Below are 17,606 nucleotides of genomic sequence, written 5' to 3'. Positions count from 1 at the left end.
AAATATGTTCTGCCCAGTCAGGGGTTCTACGAGCTCAGAACTTCTATTGTCTTTTAGATATTGGTTGAAGCTGGGCTTCCGTGGGGAATGACTCCTATTTCTGTATAACAAAAGACCTGTGCCAGGGCAAGTCTACACACACCCTGAGAGCTAGTAATACCATGTTGGTATGGATTGTCTGAGGGCTTGAGTAAGTGCTGCTTAGGATTAGAGGGAATATTTCCTGTCAGCTCTCTATACATGATAATAGATGTCTTCTGCCAATACCCCCCCCCACCACTTTTGGATGGTTACTTAAGACGATGGAACAATAAACCGGGGTCTTCAGTGTTAACTGGGAGCCCTTCTGATATGACCAGATGTTTCTGTCTTGTCCTTAGCGTCATTAGACAACTAGGTCTTCTCTGATCACACTCCCCCACTCAGGGTCAGACCCAGGCTGTTTGGCTGGTTCCAATCTCAGCCCCAAAGACGTCAGTCCAGAATAGATGGCCCCTGCAGCGTGGGGCTAATTCAGACCAGACCATAATAGTGTCACACACCTTTAATCCCAGCACTCAGGAGGCAGAGGCAGGTGGGTCTCTGAGTTTGAGGCCTGCCTGGTCTACAGAGTGAGTTCCAGGACAGCCAGGACTACACAGAGAAACCTGGGGGTGGAGAGGGCCACAACAATAACAAAAAAAGAATAAACACACACCCCAAATAAGACTTTCATAATGACCAAGGGGCTGGAGAGACAGCTCAGCAGTGAAACGCACTCACTGACTGCTCTTCCAGAGGACCAGGGCAGGTTCTATTCCCAACACCCACATGGTACACAGACATACTCACAGACAATACACTTGTATACATAAAAATAAATTATCTTTAAAAATTGATTGATTTTTTTAATGGGTATCTTGGGGCTGGGGAGACAGCTCAGTGAGTAAAATATGTAAAAAAGCCTAATGTGGTGACATGATGTGTAGTCCCAATATTGGTGTGGCAAAGGCAGGCTGCTGGCCATAACTAGTCCACCCAATCCATTTAGCAAGCTCTAGGTGAGTGAGGTACCCTGTCTCAAACAATTCAAACAAACCATAAAGTGCCTAAGGCATTACAGTTGGGGCTAACCTCCGGGGTTTGTGTGCAGACAGGCATCTTTTATTTTAATTTTAAAAAATTTATATTTCATTTTACATACCAAACCCAGTTCCCCCTCCTCCCCCTCCCCTCCACCTGCCACCCTTCCCCCTCTCATCCACTCCTCAGAGGGGTAACTTCCTTGGGGAGTCAACAAAGTTGGCATACCAAGTTGGTGCAGGATCAGGCCCCTCTCCCAACAAGCATCTTTTGAATCAAGTTCTTTGCCTAGCACTTAATATTTAAAAAGGTATCAATGCAAGTTTCAAGCAAAAATGGAATAATTTCAGCAATTTCCATCAAGCATAACAAAAACCAACCCTATTTGACAGTCTCATTCTCCATTTCTAGGAATCCATTCACTTCAGGATACAACACCGGTTAATGGCAGCTTGATGGGAGACAGGAGGCAGAGAAAGAACACAGATGAAGAAGGTTTGTAAAACAATCTGTTTTACAAATTCATAAACAAATTAATTATAAGAAACAAAACTGTGAGAGGTTTAGGATTTGAACTCAAGATTATAGTATGAGTCCCAAAAGATGAATGAGTTCTATAGGCCTCAAAATCCTCAAAATATGGTAATAATGTATAAAGCATAGCAACTACCACATATTCAATACAAGGCCATTAAATTCTAGTACAGTATTCCCTGAATTTTACTGACTCCTTAAATTATGACTAATACAACCTGAGAGGAGGGAAAAAGTCTGTATTCCATGAACAGCTATCAAGCCAAGAGTAGTATTGTCACAAGATAGGCACTAAAGGAGCACAGAGTTCAGAAAAAGATCCATATAATATAAGCACGATCAACTGATTTTTGTGGCAGAAGTACAAAGGCAAGTCACAGGAGAAAATACAGTATTTTCAACACATGGTGCTCAAACAACTGGACTTTCATATTGACACACATATAGAAATAGTAAGACACACAGAGAAACCTGAGGTAGACCTAGTTGGCGCCCTATTTAAAAAGCATATGATCAGCTGGGCGGTGGTGGCGCACGCCTGTAATCCCAGCACCTGGGAGGCAGAGGCAGGCAGATCTCTGTGAGTTTGAGGCCAGCCTGGTCTACAGAGTGATTTCCAGGACAGCCTCCAAAACAATACAGAGAATGTCTTGAAAAACCAAAAAAAAAAAAAAAAAAAAAGCATATGATCAAAAACAGATCATACACTTAAATATAAAAATGAAAACTACGAAACGACTTTTTTGTTTGTTTTTGTTAACAGTTTCTCTGTGTATCCCTGGCTGTCCTGGAACTCAGAGAGATCTGCCCGCTTCTGCCTTCTGAGTTCTGGAATTAAAGGAATGTGCCATCACCAGCCCAGAAGATTATAAAAAAAGGGAAATCCATTTAAATTTTTCAAAATTAGGAATTGTGGGACTGAGGAGGGGGCACAACTGGCAAAATGCATACCGCACAAGCTTAAAGACTGAACACTCAGCCGGGCGGTGGTGGCGCACGCCTGTAATCCCAGCACCTGGGAGGCAGAGGCAGGCGGATCTCTGTGAGTTCGAGGCTGGGCTGGACCGAGAGCCTCGAAAACAATACAGAGAAACCCTGTCTCATAAAAGAGACTGAACACTCAGCATCCACACTGGAAAAGTTGGTGGCTCACAGCTGTTTCAGCACTGTGGAGGTAGAAACAGGTGGATCCCTAGGACTTGTGGGTAAGTTAGTCTAGGTGAACTGGTGAGCTCCTGATTCAGCTAGAGATCCTGATGCAAAATATGAAATTGAGGGCAATCAAGGAAGACTCCACATCAACTTCTGGTCCCCACTTGCACACCTGAACACACACACACACACACACACACACACACACACACACACACACACACACACACACACACAGAAACTGCTCTAAAACTCTTATTAAGGAATGAAAATATAAACTACGGAACTGCTGGGAAATACATTCAAAACATTCACTATGGAGTAACTAGAAAAGCCAGCAAAGTAAGGGACTGTGGTAGGGGTGGGGGATGGTCAGGAGCAATAGAGAAGGCTCAAGTGATCTGAAGGGGGAAACGGTAAAAATGGGGGAAGGGAAAGGACATGACTCCAAATGGGAGGAGGGAGATAAATGCAGAAGGAGAGTAAAATAACAATAAGGGTGCCTCAGAAAGTCATGTCGCAAGGAATCATACTATTTACCTAAAAATGCCTATAGTATAAGTGAATATATAAACGTACATATATAATTTAAATGAAAAATTTCCACTGACAATGCTGCCCCAAAGATTCATACAGAGCATATAACAAAAACCCAACACCAGGCACTTCAAAGTCCCCTTTTAAGTCATTAGTTGGAGATGCCCCCTGGAGGTGGAAGGTCAGTCGTTATTGCTAAAGACACCATACACTGGGTCCAGAGACCCCAAAATGGATCTAATCCGAAAGCCTCCCCTGAGGACTATCTTTCATGGCAAGTTTCCAGGAAGGGAAGTAACCAACAGTCCCATCCAGCTATGATTAGAGTCCAAGGCTTCATGCTGCTTAGGCAAGTACTCTAGCAACTGAACTGTATGTATCCTTAGCCCCAACTGTTTTAACAGAAAACTCATGTGAGACATTGTTTTATTAGAGTTTGCAATACACTTTCACATGAATCATCTCACTTGTTCCTATGAGTTAAGCAGGGTTGACATCATCTTGCTCTTTTTCACAACCATTCCCATACTTAAAAATAGATGCTGACAAGCCGGGCGTTGGTGGCGCACGCCTTTAATCCCAGCACTCGGGAGGCAGAGGCAGGTGGATCTCTGTGAGTTCGAGGCCAGCCTGGTCTACAGAGCGAGTTCCAGGACAGCCTCCAAAGCCACAGAGAAACCCTGTCTCGAAAAAACCCAAAAAATAAAAAAATAAAAATAAAATAGATGCTGACAGAAGTTAAGGGGGAAGGGTAGGGTATGGTTATTATCTATGATGAATACAAAGCAGAATAAGTAAAACTGGTTCAAAAAATTAAACAACATATTTAGGTGTGTTTTGCATGAATGACTGTCAGAGTTATTAAACTAAAAGGGATAAAGAAGTGCTTAAAGAGGCCGGGAAACTGATTCCCTCAAGACCCTTGAAATAAACATTCATCTTCTAGGATGACTTACAGATAAAGCCAAGGTGCAAGGCAAACTACAGAAAATTAAATATCTGCAATGAAGAAGAAAAAAAAACTTCCTAGATTTGGTTCAAAACTGATGGGCAAGCTGGGATGTAAGTGGGCAGGGAAAAGAGTCCCTCCTCAAAAGGTAACTAACTCAGTGTGAAAGAGCGTTTGCCACCAAGCCTGGCTACCTGAGTTCCATCCCTGTGACCCACATGGTGGAGAGAACCAACTCTTTCAAAGTGTCCACATGATCTCCACATGTATGCTATGGCAAACATGCAACTTAGAAAAAAAAAAAGACAGGGGCTGGAGAGATGGCTCAGAGGTTAAGAGCACTGCCTGCTCTTCCAGAGGTCCAGAGTTCAATTTTCAGCAACCACATGGTGGCTCACAACCATCTGTAATGAGATCTGGTGCCCTCTTCTGGCGGGCAGCATACAGACAAATGTTGTATACATAATAAATAAATGTTTAAAAAAGTTTCAGCCAGGCGGTGGTGGCCCATGGCTTTAATCCCAGCACTTGGGAGGCAGAGGCAGGCGGATCTCTGTGAGTTCCAGACCAGCCTGGTCTACAAGAGATTGTCCTTGACAACCTCCAAAACCACAGAGAAACCCTGTCTCGAAAAACCAAAAAGTTTCAAAAAAAAAAAAAAAAAAAAGGCAGAAAAACAGCAGCTTTGATGAACTAAAGAGCATATAATTTAATATTGGCTAAAATACAGGTGACAGCTAAACAATCATATTTACAAAGAAATTTTAACTGTTAAAAATCTATACCTAGTTTAGCCCGGCAGTGGTGGCCCATGCCTTTAATCCCAGCACTCGGGAGGCAGAGGCAGGCGGATCTCTGTGAGTTCGAGGCCAGCCTGGTCTACAGAACGAGTTCCAGCACAGCCTCCAAAACAATACAGAGAAACCCCGTCTCGAAACCGCCCCCCCCAAAAAATCTATACCTAGTTTATTACAACATCAATTCACTTCTTGAGACACTTTTGCTGTTCAGTACTGTCCAGGAGCCATACAGGGACATTGGTTATCTGAAACATAGCAGGTACTGTGACATATGTGCATAACAGTTTGGAGTTTAAATATGAAAAATACTTTTTAATCATACACTGATCCGGTTTCCTTTTAAAGTGGGTACTAGAAAATCTGATATTATCTGTGCTCTTGAGCAACAATGCTCTGTATATAGGCCTCAGGGAACAGGAGTACCCTATTTGTATAAAGTAGGCTAAGTTTATATAAATCAAGCTCCAGAAGACAGATAGGCAGATGCTTTAACATCCCCGCTTGGCTGACTCAGCAGCATGTCCATCCACCTGGGCTATGCAATGTCACTTGTCCCAGGTGTGACAAAGAAACAACCAACCCACAGTGAGAAGGGATGTTGGATCAAAAACCCTTGGTTGATATTAAGTAATCCGGAGCAGAAAACATTAGTTCCCAGTATGGTCACTTGCCCCAGAACTGTGAGTTCATTGCTAGGGACTCTATAGCCAGAAGCCAGGCAGATGCAAAAATGAATCTTATCCAGCCTCTAGCCATGATCCTGTCACAGGTTTTTTCCTTTTAACCAAAGGCCACACGACCAGAGACTGATCTGCTGTGTCTCCCTTAGTCTTTCCAATTCTACTCCTGTTTGCCTCACTTTCTTCTCACAGTACAAGAGACTTTTTTCTGAAGATGTAAAGCAAATTATGGATCAGGGCCAAATTTGACTCAGAATCTGTTTAGTATTTATGCAGCCTATGAATTAAAAGCAGGTGTGCATGTTTTCCTATCTTTCAATGGCTATGGAAGGGGGAGATGGACAGGAGCAGGACACAACAACTAGTATTTTGTATCAGAAAACCAGATAAAATTCCAATTTCAAACTCACGATACACTTTCACTGGGCTACAATTATAGCCCTTTTTCAATGTACTGCCTTCATCTGTTTTACACTATAAGGGCAGAGGGGAGCACTGCAACAGGAGGCATCTGGCCTGCATCTTCACAATTTCAGGGACAGTTCCCAGAGAATCTCTACTGTGGGGTTAGCAACATTCAACTGACAAAGAAGACTGAGGAAAAAATTCTATCCATGGATCAGTTCGCTGAATTGGTTCACAGAGAAAATACATCCTGTTAAGATTCCCAGAAAATCTGTTTCTCAGCCTATACGCTTAAGTGGTTTTTTTTTTCCAGAGAAATTTTCATGTAATGTAAATTTTAGACTATGCTGGCAGATTGAATTTTGGACCTTCTCTCTATGGGAGGTTTTTTTTTTTTTTTTTGGATACAGGGTTTCTCTGTGGTTTTAGAGGCTGTCCTGGAACTCGCTCTGCAGACCAGGCTGGCCTTGAACTCACAGACATCCACCTGCCTCTGCTGGGATTAAAGACGTGAGCCACCAACACTTGGCAGGGAGTATTCTTAATGATGATTTGATTAAAAACTTTGCCCACCACATAAATAGTAGCATTAGGCACTCCTATTCCTATCCAGGATCATAAGGACCAGAGCAGTTCTCGAAGTCACACTTAAGAAACTTCTAAATAGAGGATTGGAAAATGCAGATTTTCCCACTTCCACTCACACCATGGAGATTAATCATCTTGAGTGATCTTCTGGCGCGCATGCACAAAACAGTATTTTTTGACAAGCTCTGATTGTGTAGCTCTGGCTCAGAAGTCACTGTGTAAACTAGGCTGGCCTCCAACTCACAAGATCCACCTGGCTGTTTCCAGAGTCCGGGATTAAAGATGTGCAACACGACATCTGGCACTGCTGGGCATATATTAATTCAGTCACTTAAAAATCTGTGACCAACAAAGAGAACCTATAGTTTAATCTCTTTACAGGAGGCTTCATATGTGATTTAAATCTTAAAACCTGTCAGGGGGCTGGAGAGATGGCTTACAGGTTAATAGTTAAGGGCTGTTCTGTCAGAGGTCCTGAGTTCAATTCCCAGCAACCATATTGTGGCTCACAACCATCTGTAATGAGATCTGGTGCCCTCTTCTGGCCTACAGGCATATATGCAGACAGAATGCTGCATACATAATAAATAAATCTTTAAAAAAAAAAAAGAGCCCATCACTCTGCTCAAACTATCAACAGAAAAATACAAAGGCGAGAAGCTTCCTGTTCTGAAATAATGCCAATTTATATATAAAACTCTGAGCTAAGCCAGGCGTTGGTGGCGCACGTGAAATGTAATAACAATATTCAATCAAAGCTCTTTGTGTGTTGAGGTATCAATGAAGCAATTCATGTGACATAAAAGTCCCAAACAGTTTGCTCCAGTTAGTTCGATTACAAAATCCTGAGAAGTCAGGCAGGATGGTGCTCGCCTTTAATCCCAGCACTCGGGAGGCAGAAGCAGCTCGGATCTCTGTGTTCAGGACAATTTCCAAAGCTACACAGAGATACTCTGTCTCGAAAAAACAAGTAAAACAAAAAACGTACATTAATGACTTCCTCTACTACTATAGGTAGGCAGCTAGTTTACATTTTGTGATACAGCTATTTTTATTTTTGCAGCTCCTCACCTTTTAGTAAGGCTTGTAATTATAAACATCACATACTGATTGCATACTGCCACCAGCAATTTTATTTAATCTTTGGTAACTTCACTATTACTACAAGAAAGACAACGACACATCCAAAAGTGCATCGGAGGCCAAGGAAGGTGGATGCAGAGGTTTCCTTTTGCAATTCACTGCTTACTACTCAGCATGAATGACTTTCCAAAGTTCCTTTGAGGCCCTGCAGCTTGTGCCTTCCCAACTTCATTTCTTACTCTCACCTCATTATGCTTCACCACCCCCAGCTTCCTTCCGTTCTCAATCATGCCAAGATCTCACTTGCCTCACTAAATCCTCCTTGCCTCTTACAATACATACTAGGGAATCTCTCTGGGTAGCTTTTACACATACCCTTGCCAATTGTACATACAATGCACCCACTTTTGACTTCATACCAAAGAGAGAGGCAAGATCCTAGTCCCATGCCCTCAAAAATGTGGCCTTTGAATTTCTGGACCGGTCTCCAGGATTCATAAGGTGGAAACATCAAGTCAACCACCACATTATGCTCACATTTGCACAAAAGATGCAAATGCAGTGGTGATGCCCATGTGGGCATCCCTGCAACACGAATCATTAAAACCCGGAGACTGGTATTGGGGCTCAAGCTGAAGATCTGAGAAGCAAAGCAGCCAAGCCACCGGAGAGCTCTTACCTCTACCAAGGCCGGGGCAATCCTGTCCTCAACTTGGCTGGAGACTAATTGCCTGAGACTGAATGCCAGGTCTAACACCTTGTTCCTGTCTTACATACAGCTCTAGTGCTGGGATTAAAGGTAAGCTGTTCCTCTTGTAGACTGATTCACTCTCAAATAGCCCTGGGTGGCCTTGAACCCATAAAGATCCATTTGCCCCTGTCTCCTGAGTCCTGGGATTCAGTGAGCCATCACTGCTTGGCCTCTGTGGCTGTGGCTGGCTTTGCATTCCTATCTTCAGGCAAGCTTTAGCAGATCATAAAACAATGTATCACCACACAAAGCAAGTAGTGAATCGCCTTATCTATCACCACATCCTCACAAAGGGAAAGGGGCCCGCTTTCACTTACCTGTGTCCGTTGAGAACACAGTAAGAGTGATTGAGTTTACTGAGTCTTGATCCTTGTATATCTTTTTAGCATTCTCCAATAGGGCTAACAAGATGGCTCAACAGGTATGGTGCTTGCTGTACAAGCCTGGAGACCCATGAGAAAGTGGGAGGAGCTAAGAGACTCCCTGAAAGTTGCCCTTTGACCCTGACATGTGAGCTATGGCAGGTGCACTGCCACACACAGTAGTAAGACCAATGATTCTGCAAGATGAAACTAAGTATCTGAACAAGACTTCTGCCACACAGAAATATGACCGTCTCCAAGACAAGCATGGGACATTTGCACCGTCACATCCTTTACTTGGTTGGAAGAATGACAACAACTGTTAGTTCAAACTTGGCAGGGTTTTGTTTTGTTTAAAACATTAAGGAAACAAGATCTCAGTTGGGCACAACAATATCCATGTGATTTTGGCACTTGGAGGAGGCAGGGAAGTTTACTGAAAGTTGCAAGCTAGCCTGAGCTAAAACACTATTTCCCTACTGTCCTCCCACTCTCTGGGTGGGGAAAGGAGTTCACCAAGTCAAGTAAAAACTGGTAGTGCAGGCTGGGTGTTAATCCAAGCACTCAGGAGGCAGAGGCAGGTGGAGGATCTCTGTGAGTCTGAAGCCAGCCTGGTCTACAGAGTGAGTTCCAGAACAGCCTCCAAGCCACAGAGAAACCCTGTCTGGGGGGGGAAGACTGGTAGTGCAATGTCAAAATTCCAACTGTTAAGAAATAAATCAGAATTTTGAAAAGCTGCCTTCCCAACTCCCTTTTAGTGGTAATGGAAATTAACATAGGGCCTAGAACACGCAAGGCAGATGCGTTACCACTGTTCCCGGCCTGTTTTTATTCTGGAATTACCAGGGCCAGCCTTAAACTTGTGACCCTCCTCTCTTAGATTCCCAAGCAGCTGGGATTATGGGTCTGTACCATAAATCCCAGCCTGGAAAAGCATTATTATTATTATTATGTATATGGGAGTTTTGCCATAGAGGGCATTGGATTCCCTTGGAACTAGGGTAATAGTCTATTGTGAGCTGCATGTGGGTGCTGGGACCTGGAACCCGGGTCAGTGTTTTTAAACACTGAGCCATCTCTCCAGACCCTGGAAAGGCTTCTTCTTCTTCTTCTTTTTTTTTTTTTTTTTTTTGAGAGAGGGTTTCTCTGTGGCTTTGGAGCCTGTCCTGGAACTGGCTCTGTAGACCAGGCTGGTCTCCAACTCACAGAGATCCACCTGCCTCTGCCTCCCGAGTGCTGGGATTAAAGGTGTGTGCCACCAAGGCCTGGAAAAGCTTTTAACAGCACTTCAATACTTAAGATTTCTCTGTGGTTGGTCAGAGTATTAGCAAATTTGATTGTAAAGTATCTGAATGTTAAATGTACCAACACACAGAAGATCTGTGTAACAGTGGACCAATGACCCAAGTTCTACAGCACAGACTCAACAATAAGACTGTAAATTTCACAAAGTACCCATCTAAAACTAACCACTGACAAGTGCCAGTGAGATGGCTCAGGGCACAAAGATACTTTTTGACAACTTATTCCCAGGATCCAAGTAGTAGAAAGAGAAAACCAACTTCCATAAGTTATCCTCTAACCTCTAAATGTATCCCATGTGTGTGGTCTCAAATAAATATATTAGTAAGACACTGTTGGCTACTACTTAAAGAGGTTTAGTGCATACCAAAGATACACTACCATCTCAAAGAGCTATTAAAAATTCATCCCATTTCAACGATTAATCTGTTAAAAGCTGATTTTCACCTCATACTGGAATGAAATCAGGAGCAGATGAAAACCAACTGTTTTAAAAAAAATCAATTTTTAGTCTGGCATTGGTGGCTTTACGCCTTTAATCCCAGCACTTGGGAGGCAGAGGCAGGCTAATCTCTGTGAGTTTGAGGCCAGCCTGGTTCCAGTAAAATCCCCAAAGCAATACAGAGAAACCCTGTCTCAAAAAACAAAAACAAATCAATTTTTTAAAGGATATTTTCAGGGACTGGAGAGATGGCTCAGAGGTTAACAGCACTGGCTGTTCTTCCAAAGGTCCTGAGTTCAATTCCCAGCAACCACATAAATAAAGGATATTTTCTTTTTTCTTTTTAAAGATTATTTATCACATATACAGTGTTCTGCCTACATGCCAGAAGAGGGCACCAGATTGAATTGTAGATGGCTGTGAGCCACCATGTGGTTGCTGGGAATTGAACTCAGGACCCCTGGAAGAATAGTCAGTGCTCTGAACCTCTTGAGCCATCTCTCCAGCCCACAAATCAATTTTTAAAAGATTCTTTCGGGCTGCTCTTCCAGAGGTTCTGAGTTCAATTCCCAGCAACCACATGGTGGATTACAACCATCCCTAATGAGATCTGGTGCCCTCTTCTGGCCTGCAGACATACATGGATGCAAGATGTTGTATTCATAATAAATAAATCTTAAAAAAAAAAAAAAGATTCTTTCATGGAGGCTGGAGAGATGGCTCAGGGGCTGAGAGCATTGGCCACTCTGGCAGAGGACACAGGTTCATTTCCAAGTACCCACACAGTAGCTCACAATCTGTGAACTCCAGTCCCAGAGGACTGCCCTCTTCTTGTCTTAAAAACACCCACATGCACACATGCAAAACATTCATACACAAAATAAATCAATCTTTAAAAAAAAAGATTCTTTCAAATCTGAAAAGTATCCTAAAAAGTCTAGTTGATTTGTGAGCAGAAACTGGCAACTTAGTAGTCCTACATACAAGGGGCTAAAAATAAGCAAAACAATCTTGAAAAACCAAAAACCTCAAAGATTCCTATGTCCCTGTTGACTGACCCCACAGTAATATGAAGGAGACTGTGGGCTGGCAACGGGTCAGCAAAGATTCGCAGAAGTTCTCAAGACAAGCCCTGAAATCCACACACCTTTCTTTTCCCACTAAGGAATTCAATGAGGCATCAGCAGTCTTCTCTAACAGGCTGAGACAAGCTGTGCCCTTCTCTCCATACACATTAACCTGAAGTAAGTTCATGACTTAAATGTAGGAGCTGAATAGAAAATGTTCACAAGAAACAACACCCAAGCTACACTGCTTGCTGTGAGTGCCCTGGGCACGACACCGTTTATAAATCATTTGTACTATGGAAAGCCGGCTAGGGTGGCTAGAGCCAAGCAAAGGTAAGGATGCAGTAAAATACCAAGCCTTATTATACACTGTTGCCAGAAATGTAAAGTGAGAGGCTGAGAAAAGTTTGACAGTTCCTCAAAATGTCAAACAGGTATACCATGTGTCCCAATAGCTTCATTCCCAAGAGACAAGCAGGAGAAACGAAAACACAGCAATGTTTTACAGGAATATTTAACACCATTATTTGTAACAGCCAAGAAACAGAAACAATTCATATATGCAACAGGAGAACGTAGTAAACTCCTACTAATGGAATGTCAGTCACAAACAAGAACAAGGTATTGCTACATATGCAATATGGATGAAGCTTAGAAACAGGCTAAATGAAAGATGTCAGTCACAAAGTGCCATGTGTATACTATGCCATTGACATGAATGTCCAAAGTAAGCAAGGCAAGTTAGTGGTTGTCGGGGCTGAGTGGTGAGGACTGATATGAGCCCAGATTTTTCGGTACTTGCAGATATTTAAAACATGGACATCAAAATTGGATCCCCAGAACTCATGTAGTGTAAGGAAAGACCAACTCCCACAAGCTGTCCTCTGACTTCCACACGCCTGATGCAACATGCTCTTCCAACAAATTAATAAAACAGTTAAGTGCTCGCTTCAGCAGCACATGCACTAAAATTGGTACCACAGAGAAGATTAGCATGGCCCCTACACATGATGACATTCGTGAAGTGTTCCACAATTTTAAAAAAGTTATAATGTTTGGCCATACAAAATCAGATTCACAACTGTGGACTCTGCCTATTCTCTTACATAGAATAATGAATAGGACTGATAAAGCATCACAAAAGTGGCCACTATTGGAGGACTACCCTGCTCAGGCACACACGGTACTAAGTACACATTAATTTTATACATATTGTTGAGTTTTGTAATGGCAAGTAGTGTTTAAACCACAATGTTCTCTCTCTCTCTCTCACTCACACACACACACACATACACACGCACACACACTCTCTCTCACACACACACATACTCTCTCTCTCTCTCTCTCTCTCTCTCTCTCTCTCTCTCTCTCTCTCTCTCTCTCTCTAAATGTGCACACAGAAGACAGAAGAGATGTTAGGTGTTCTCTTCTATTCACTCTCCACCTCCAGACAGGGTCTCTCACTGAAACTGGAGGTCCCCATTATTCAGATAGGCAGGTAGCCAGCAAGCCCCAAAAGCATGCTGCCTTGCCAAGCTTTTTACATGGATTCTGGGATTTAAACTCAGGACCTCATAGTTGCACAGAAAATACCCTTACACTTACTGAGTTATCCTCCCAGCCCTCACCACAATTTAACAGATTATGTCAGAAAAGGACAAGATAATTTAACAGGGCTGAACCCAGTACAATTGTGTTCTATTAACCCTGTCTGATACCTTTCCCTAAAGGCTCCAACAGCATTGGATGCTTTCTCACAAGGTAATTCAATTACTCTCAATGAACTGCTATTCACCAAACCGCAGCCATTTCATTTCATTTTATAAACCTTCACATTCCTTTGATCCCATTCCTCTTACCAATAAGAGGATTACACCCGGCAAGTAAGTTTTTTGGAAAAATGATCTAAGGACAAACTAGATTACTAAAACACCCTAGACAATATTCCAGAGAAAGACTACCAGATTGAAGACAGCTTACTTTTCCAGCATTTTGATTGGCTCCTCACTATTAAGGACTCTTCAGCTCTAGGAGCAACAATGCACTACGAGGAAGCTGCTACATGTGGCCACCACCAAAAGGAACACAAAGTGCCTCCCTAAAAGCTAGGCTGGATTACAGGTGACATGTGTCCTTAAAACTTCCCTACTGCAAACACCAGGGAAAGACCAAGGAGGCAAGCTGCACAACTTTCACTTTTCATAGGTTTATCAGTGTTTCAACAAATGAAAAATTGAGAGCCTAATAAAAAAATCAATCACATTTCAGTTTTTACTAAAGGCAAACTGTGGCATAGTCATGTATCAATGTATCAATGAATGGTTTCTAGACCAGCTTATTTCTATGTTTTATCATCTTAGAAACACACACACACACAAGCTAGAAACACTTAACTTCCTATACTCTGGCATCAAACACATTTCTAAGTTCTGAGAAATCTGAATAGTGGGCAATTCCCGGAAGAGTGGCTAGCGAGTGCAATCATGCTGGCAAAAGGCCAACGATTCCTCTGCAAAGAATCCAGAAACTATAAAATATTCCTGCTCTTATGACAGTAAACTAAAGTCAAAGGCAACACTGAGAGTTAACACAGCCCCTCCACAATGCCTCTTAATCATTGCACTTGAAAACAACTATTGAGAAAGCAGTAGGATATGGAAATACGACACACTGAGGGCATTGAAAATAGGTTTACAGTTCTGTGCTCCTCTGCAGGCTAGCACTACAGTAGCAAAGAGAAGCCGAGAGAAAATATTTGGCAAGAAAAAGCTGAGGGCACACCTATCTCAGCCCTAGTGGGGCTTTCACAGGAATACCAATCTAGGCTACAAAGTGAGTCCAGGACCACCTGGGTTACATAAGATTGTGCCTTAATCAGAATGACTTTCTACTGGACATAAATCCTTTAGCAAAGGAGACAAAACACTAGACTTGTTTAAACCCATTGCCATTTCAAACAGTTTCAAGAGGAGAATAACATCCAGACCTTTAGAAAACAGGTAGCCCAGCTACTTGTGACTTATGCCTTGCTCATTCAGGATTGCTATCATCAACGGAGTTGGCACTCTGTATTATCTCAATCAAGAGCCAGGTTATGTCACGGTCCCGGTTCTCCAAATTTGGAGGGAATTCAGAGAGCAAGCAACAGTACAGTGAGGCAGACAACCAATGTTGGATCAGGAGTTCCATATTGCTGTTTAGTAAATGGTCTCGGAGACAGCGACACCTCAGTCTGCTCGTTAACGCTAAGACTGCAACCACCTCCTGTTCTCTACTCCATTTAGTTCTGCACCGTGCAGGAGTTAGTTACCTTTCCACGCTGGGTACCCCTCCCCGCCAATCTCACACGTCTCTCATCTTCCGCTCCCTCAGTAGGGAGAGGCGGTGAAAGGACGAGTAAGCAGGCCGAGACTTATCTTGGTCAAAGAGCACAGACCCTGTCACCAGCGGTGGAAAGCAGGAGTGAGAAAGCCGAATGTAAAGCCTAACGGGGAGCCCGTCCAGTGGGGAAGGCTCCTTAATCAGACTCCAACCTACCCACCACCCGCTTGCTTCACCCTCCTCGGCGGTCCCTCTGCCAAGTCCACTTTCTGGAGACAGTTACCACCTTTCAAATAGCACTTAAAGATGAAGGTGACATTCTCTGGTTTCGGCCGGTCAAAGACAATAAAGCCTCACCCTGCAGCATGGCTAAGTTTGAACGTCCTGTTCCACCAGAGCACGATTCGTCCCGACACCGTGACCACTCCCCACCCCACCCAGGCCCACCTCTACTCGGCAAAAAGGTAACGGCCGGGAGCAACTTCAAATACGTGTCAAGCGCGTGGTGTCGGGGAAACAAAAGGGCTCGGATCACTTTAGCAGGCTGGTTCCGAGTGCCCGGTCTCGTTCCTCCCCACAGAAAAATAGGGCACCGAGAGTTCGGAGACGTCTCTCCTGGCTTTCCTACGCCGGCCGCCAGCGGCTATCTAGCGGGCTCCGGGGGGTCGGGGGCCTCGGTGTTGGTTTCTTCGAGGCGGAAACTTGCCATCGATGGCCAAACGTCTTGCAAGTTTCCCCCTTTGCTTTAAAACGTTTAACTTCTCTACAGATGGAAAGGACGCCAAGGAGCGGCTTCCTTTGTTGAAATGCCCGGAATTAGGAGGAACTGGGGGAGCAGGCTGGGGAGAGACGGCGGGACAGATGCGGGGACCGACCGGGCTGCCCCGGGCCGCCTCGAGGCCTGCGGTCCCCGTCACCTGTCCGCCGCACCCGGGGACGGGGCGAGGCGCCGCCGCCTCCACTCAAAATGGAGGTTACGAAACGCGCGCCGCTCGCCCGCCCGCCCGCCCGCCACATGGTCGGGCCGCCGCGCCCGGGGCTCGGTCCCCGGCAGCGCCACTCACCCACAGACCGATAGCCCAGGATGGCGATCTTCCGGGACTTGGACTGCGGCATCTCGGCGGCCTACTCAGCCCCGGCCCAACCACATCAACCGCGGCGGCGGCTCCTCCGGCTCAGACGATCGGCGGCGAGGGCGCCGGGGGAACGCGGCATACAGAGCGCAGTGGCTGGCGGGCGGGCGGGCGGGCGGGCGCGGCTGCCTCTCGCTCGCTCAACCGCCCGGAACCGACCGCGCGGGCCCTCCCCCCCCAACACTCCCACGTGACCGCGCGCGCCCGCGTCAGCGCCGCCTCCCGCCGCCGCCTCCCGGCTCCGGAACGCGCGGGGGTGCGTCGGGGGGCGGGGGGAGGAAACGTCTCACTTTCAAGGGAAGGAGCGGAGACGCCCCGCGGCTCCCGGAAAAGTCACGACAAAAACTCGCTGCGTCATGGCCCGCCCACCTACTTCCGCCGCCTTTCGGGTACGACCGTCCTGCCCGAGCCCTCACTGGACGGCTCCCACACAGCTGCGCGATGACGCAATGGAAATTCCGTCTGCCATTGGGGGCTGAGAGGGGGGCGGAGCCAAGGAGAGGCGCCGCTCGGCCAGGAGCTAAAAATAATAACCCGGCGGCGTTTGCGCCGCTGAGCGCTCAGCGCCTGCGTGGTTCGAAAGCGTGGCCCCCTATGGGCGGGAGGGCGGGTAGCTCCTCAGTGATTGGCTGATGTGGCGCTTGGGGCGGAACCAACAGCGAGAAGCGCGGTGATTGGTGAAATGCTGAGCCGTTGGCCGACTTGCGTCTGCCAGTCCTTAGAAGGCGCGCGGCGTACGTCCGTAGTCGGCTGGGTGCGCGCTGGGTGCCACCTTGATTCCTGTTTGTCCTCTGAATCGCCGTCCTGCGATGTTAGCGTTAGCCTGGGCTTCATGTGGGTGGTGACTAAGTTTTGCTCGTGGCTGAGGGACTGTGGGAAGAAAGGAGTCAATGCAGATTCCAGACGTCGGAAGTCACATTAAAAGCAACCTGGGCGGGCCGGTCCGGTGCAGACCCAGGCGGCCCGCGGGGCGCACCTAGCGTGGGAAGGCGCCCGCGTGGGGGCTCTGCCGCCAGATCAGCGCGTCTTTCACTCGGGTTACTCCTGGAGAAACGTGAAACTCGGCCATTGTCAAGAAGGCTGAGGGAAAGCAGGAGACTTCGCTGTCTGGTGTAGGCGGGCCACGCCTGAAAAGGGAAGGCTGGTATAGTTTCGACAAAAGGCGTTCTGGCAGAGAGCTCCTTGTCTGGAGAACTCGAAGAGCAGTTGGAGCATCCTCATTGTAGGACTCAGGCATTCTGCTGGCCCGCCCTGTCACCTGGCAGAATGCACTCAGGCCGTACCCTGGTCAGCCCAGGCTTCATGACTACAGTCTGGACACGGGTGCAAAGGACGCCTTTAAAACAAAGACCCCCACCACCACCACCGCTTACTCCCTCCTGCTGTTCCCCTGGGGCAGACAGGTCTTTTCCTGTCTCCCTCTTCTGTCCTCTCTCAC

The 17,606-nt window shown here is 45.7% G+C and overlaps 1 protein-coding gene and 1 pseudogene across 1 annotated transcript in view; one reads left to right on the top strand and one right to left on the bottom strand.

Moving 5' to 3' along the window:
• The window catches only part of Rheb (Ras homolog, mTORC1 binding), a 43,147-nt gene extending 26,855 nt beyond the window's left edge, over positions 1-16,292 (bottom strand). Inside the window, exon 1 of the mRNA XM_040737122.1 lies at positions 16,100-16,292. Coding sequence (XP_040593056.1) covers positions 16,100-16,151 — 52 coding nt within the window. The 5' untranslated portion in view covers positions 16,152-16,292. The remainder of the gene's footprint in view (positions 1-16,099) is intronic.
• Positions 12,656-12,753, top strand: LOC121137316 (annotated as a pseudogene).
• Positions 16,293-17,606: the final 1,314 nt, after the last annotated feature.

The sequence above is a fragment of the Mesocricetus auratus genome, unplaced genomic scaffold (assembly GCF_017639785.1).
Source record: "Mesocricetus auratus isolate SY011 unplaced genomic scaffold, BCM_Maur_2.0 Super-Scaffold_100676, whole genome shotgun sequence".
In the NCBI taxonomy this organism is placed as follows: domain Eukaryota; kingdom Metazoa; phylum Chordata; class Mammalia; order Rodentia; family Cricetidae; genus Mesocricetus; species Mesocricetus auratus.
Note: the sequence above shows the minus strand (reverse complement) of the source record. Positions and strands in the feature narration are given on the sequence as shown.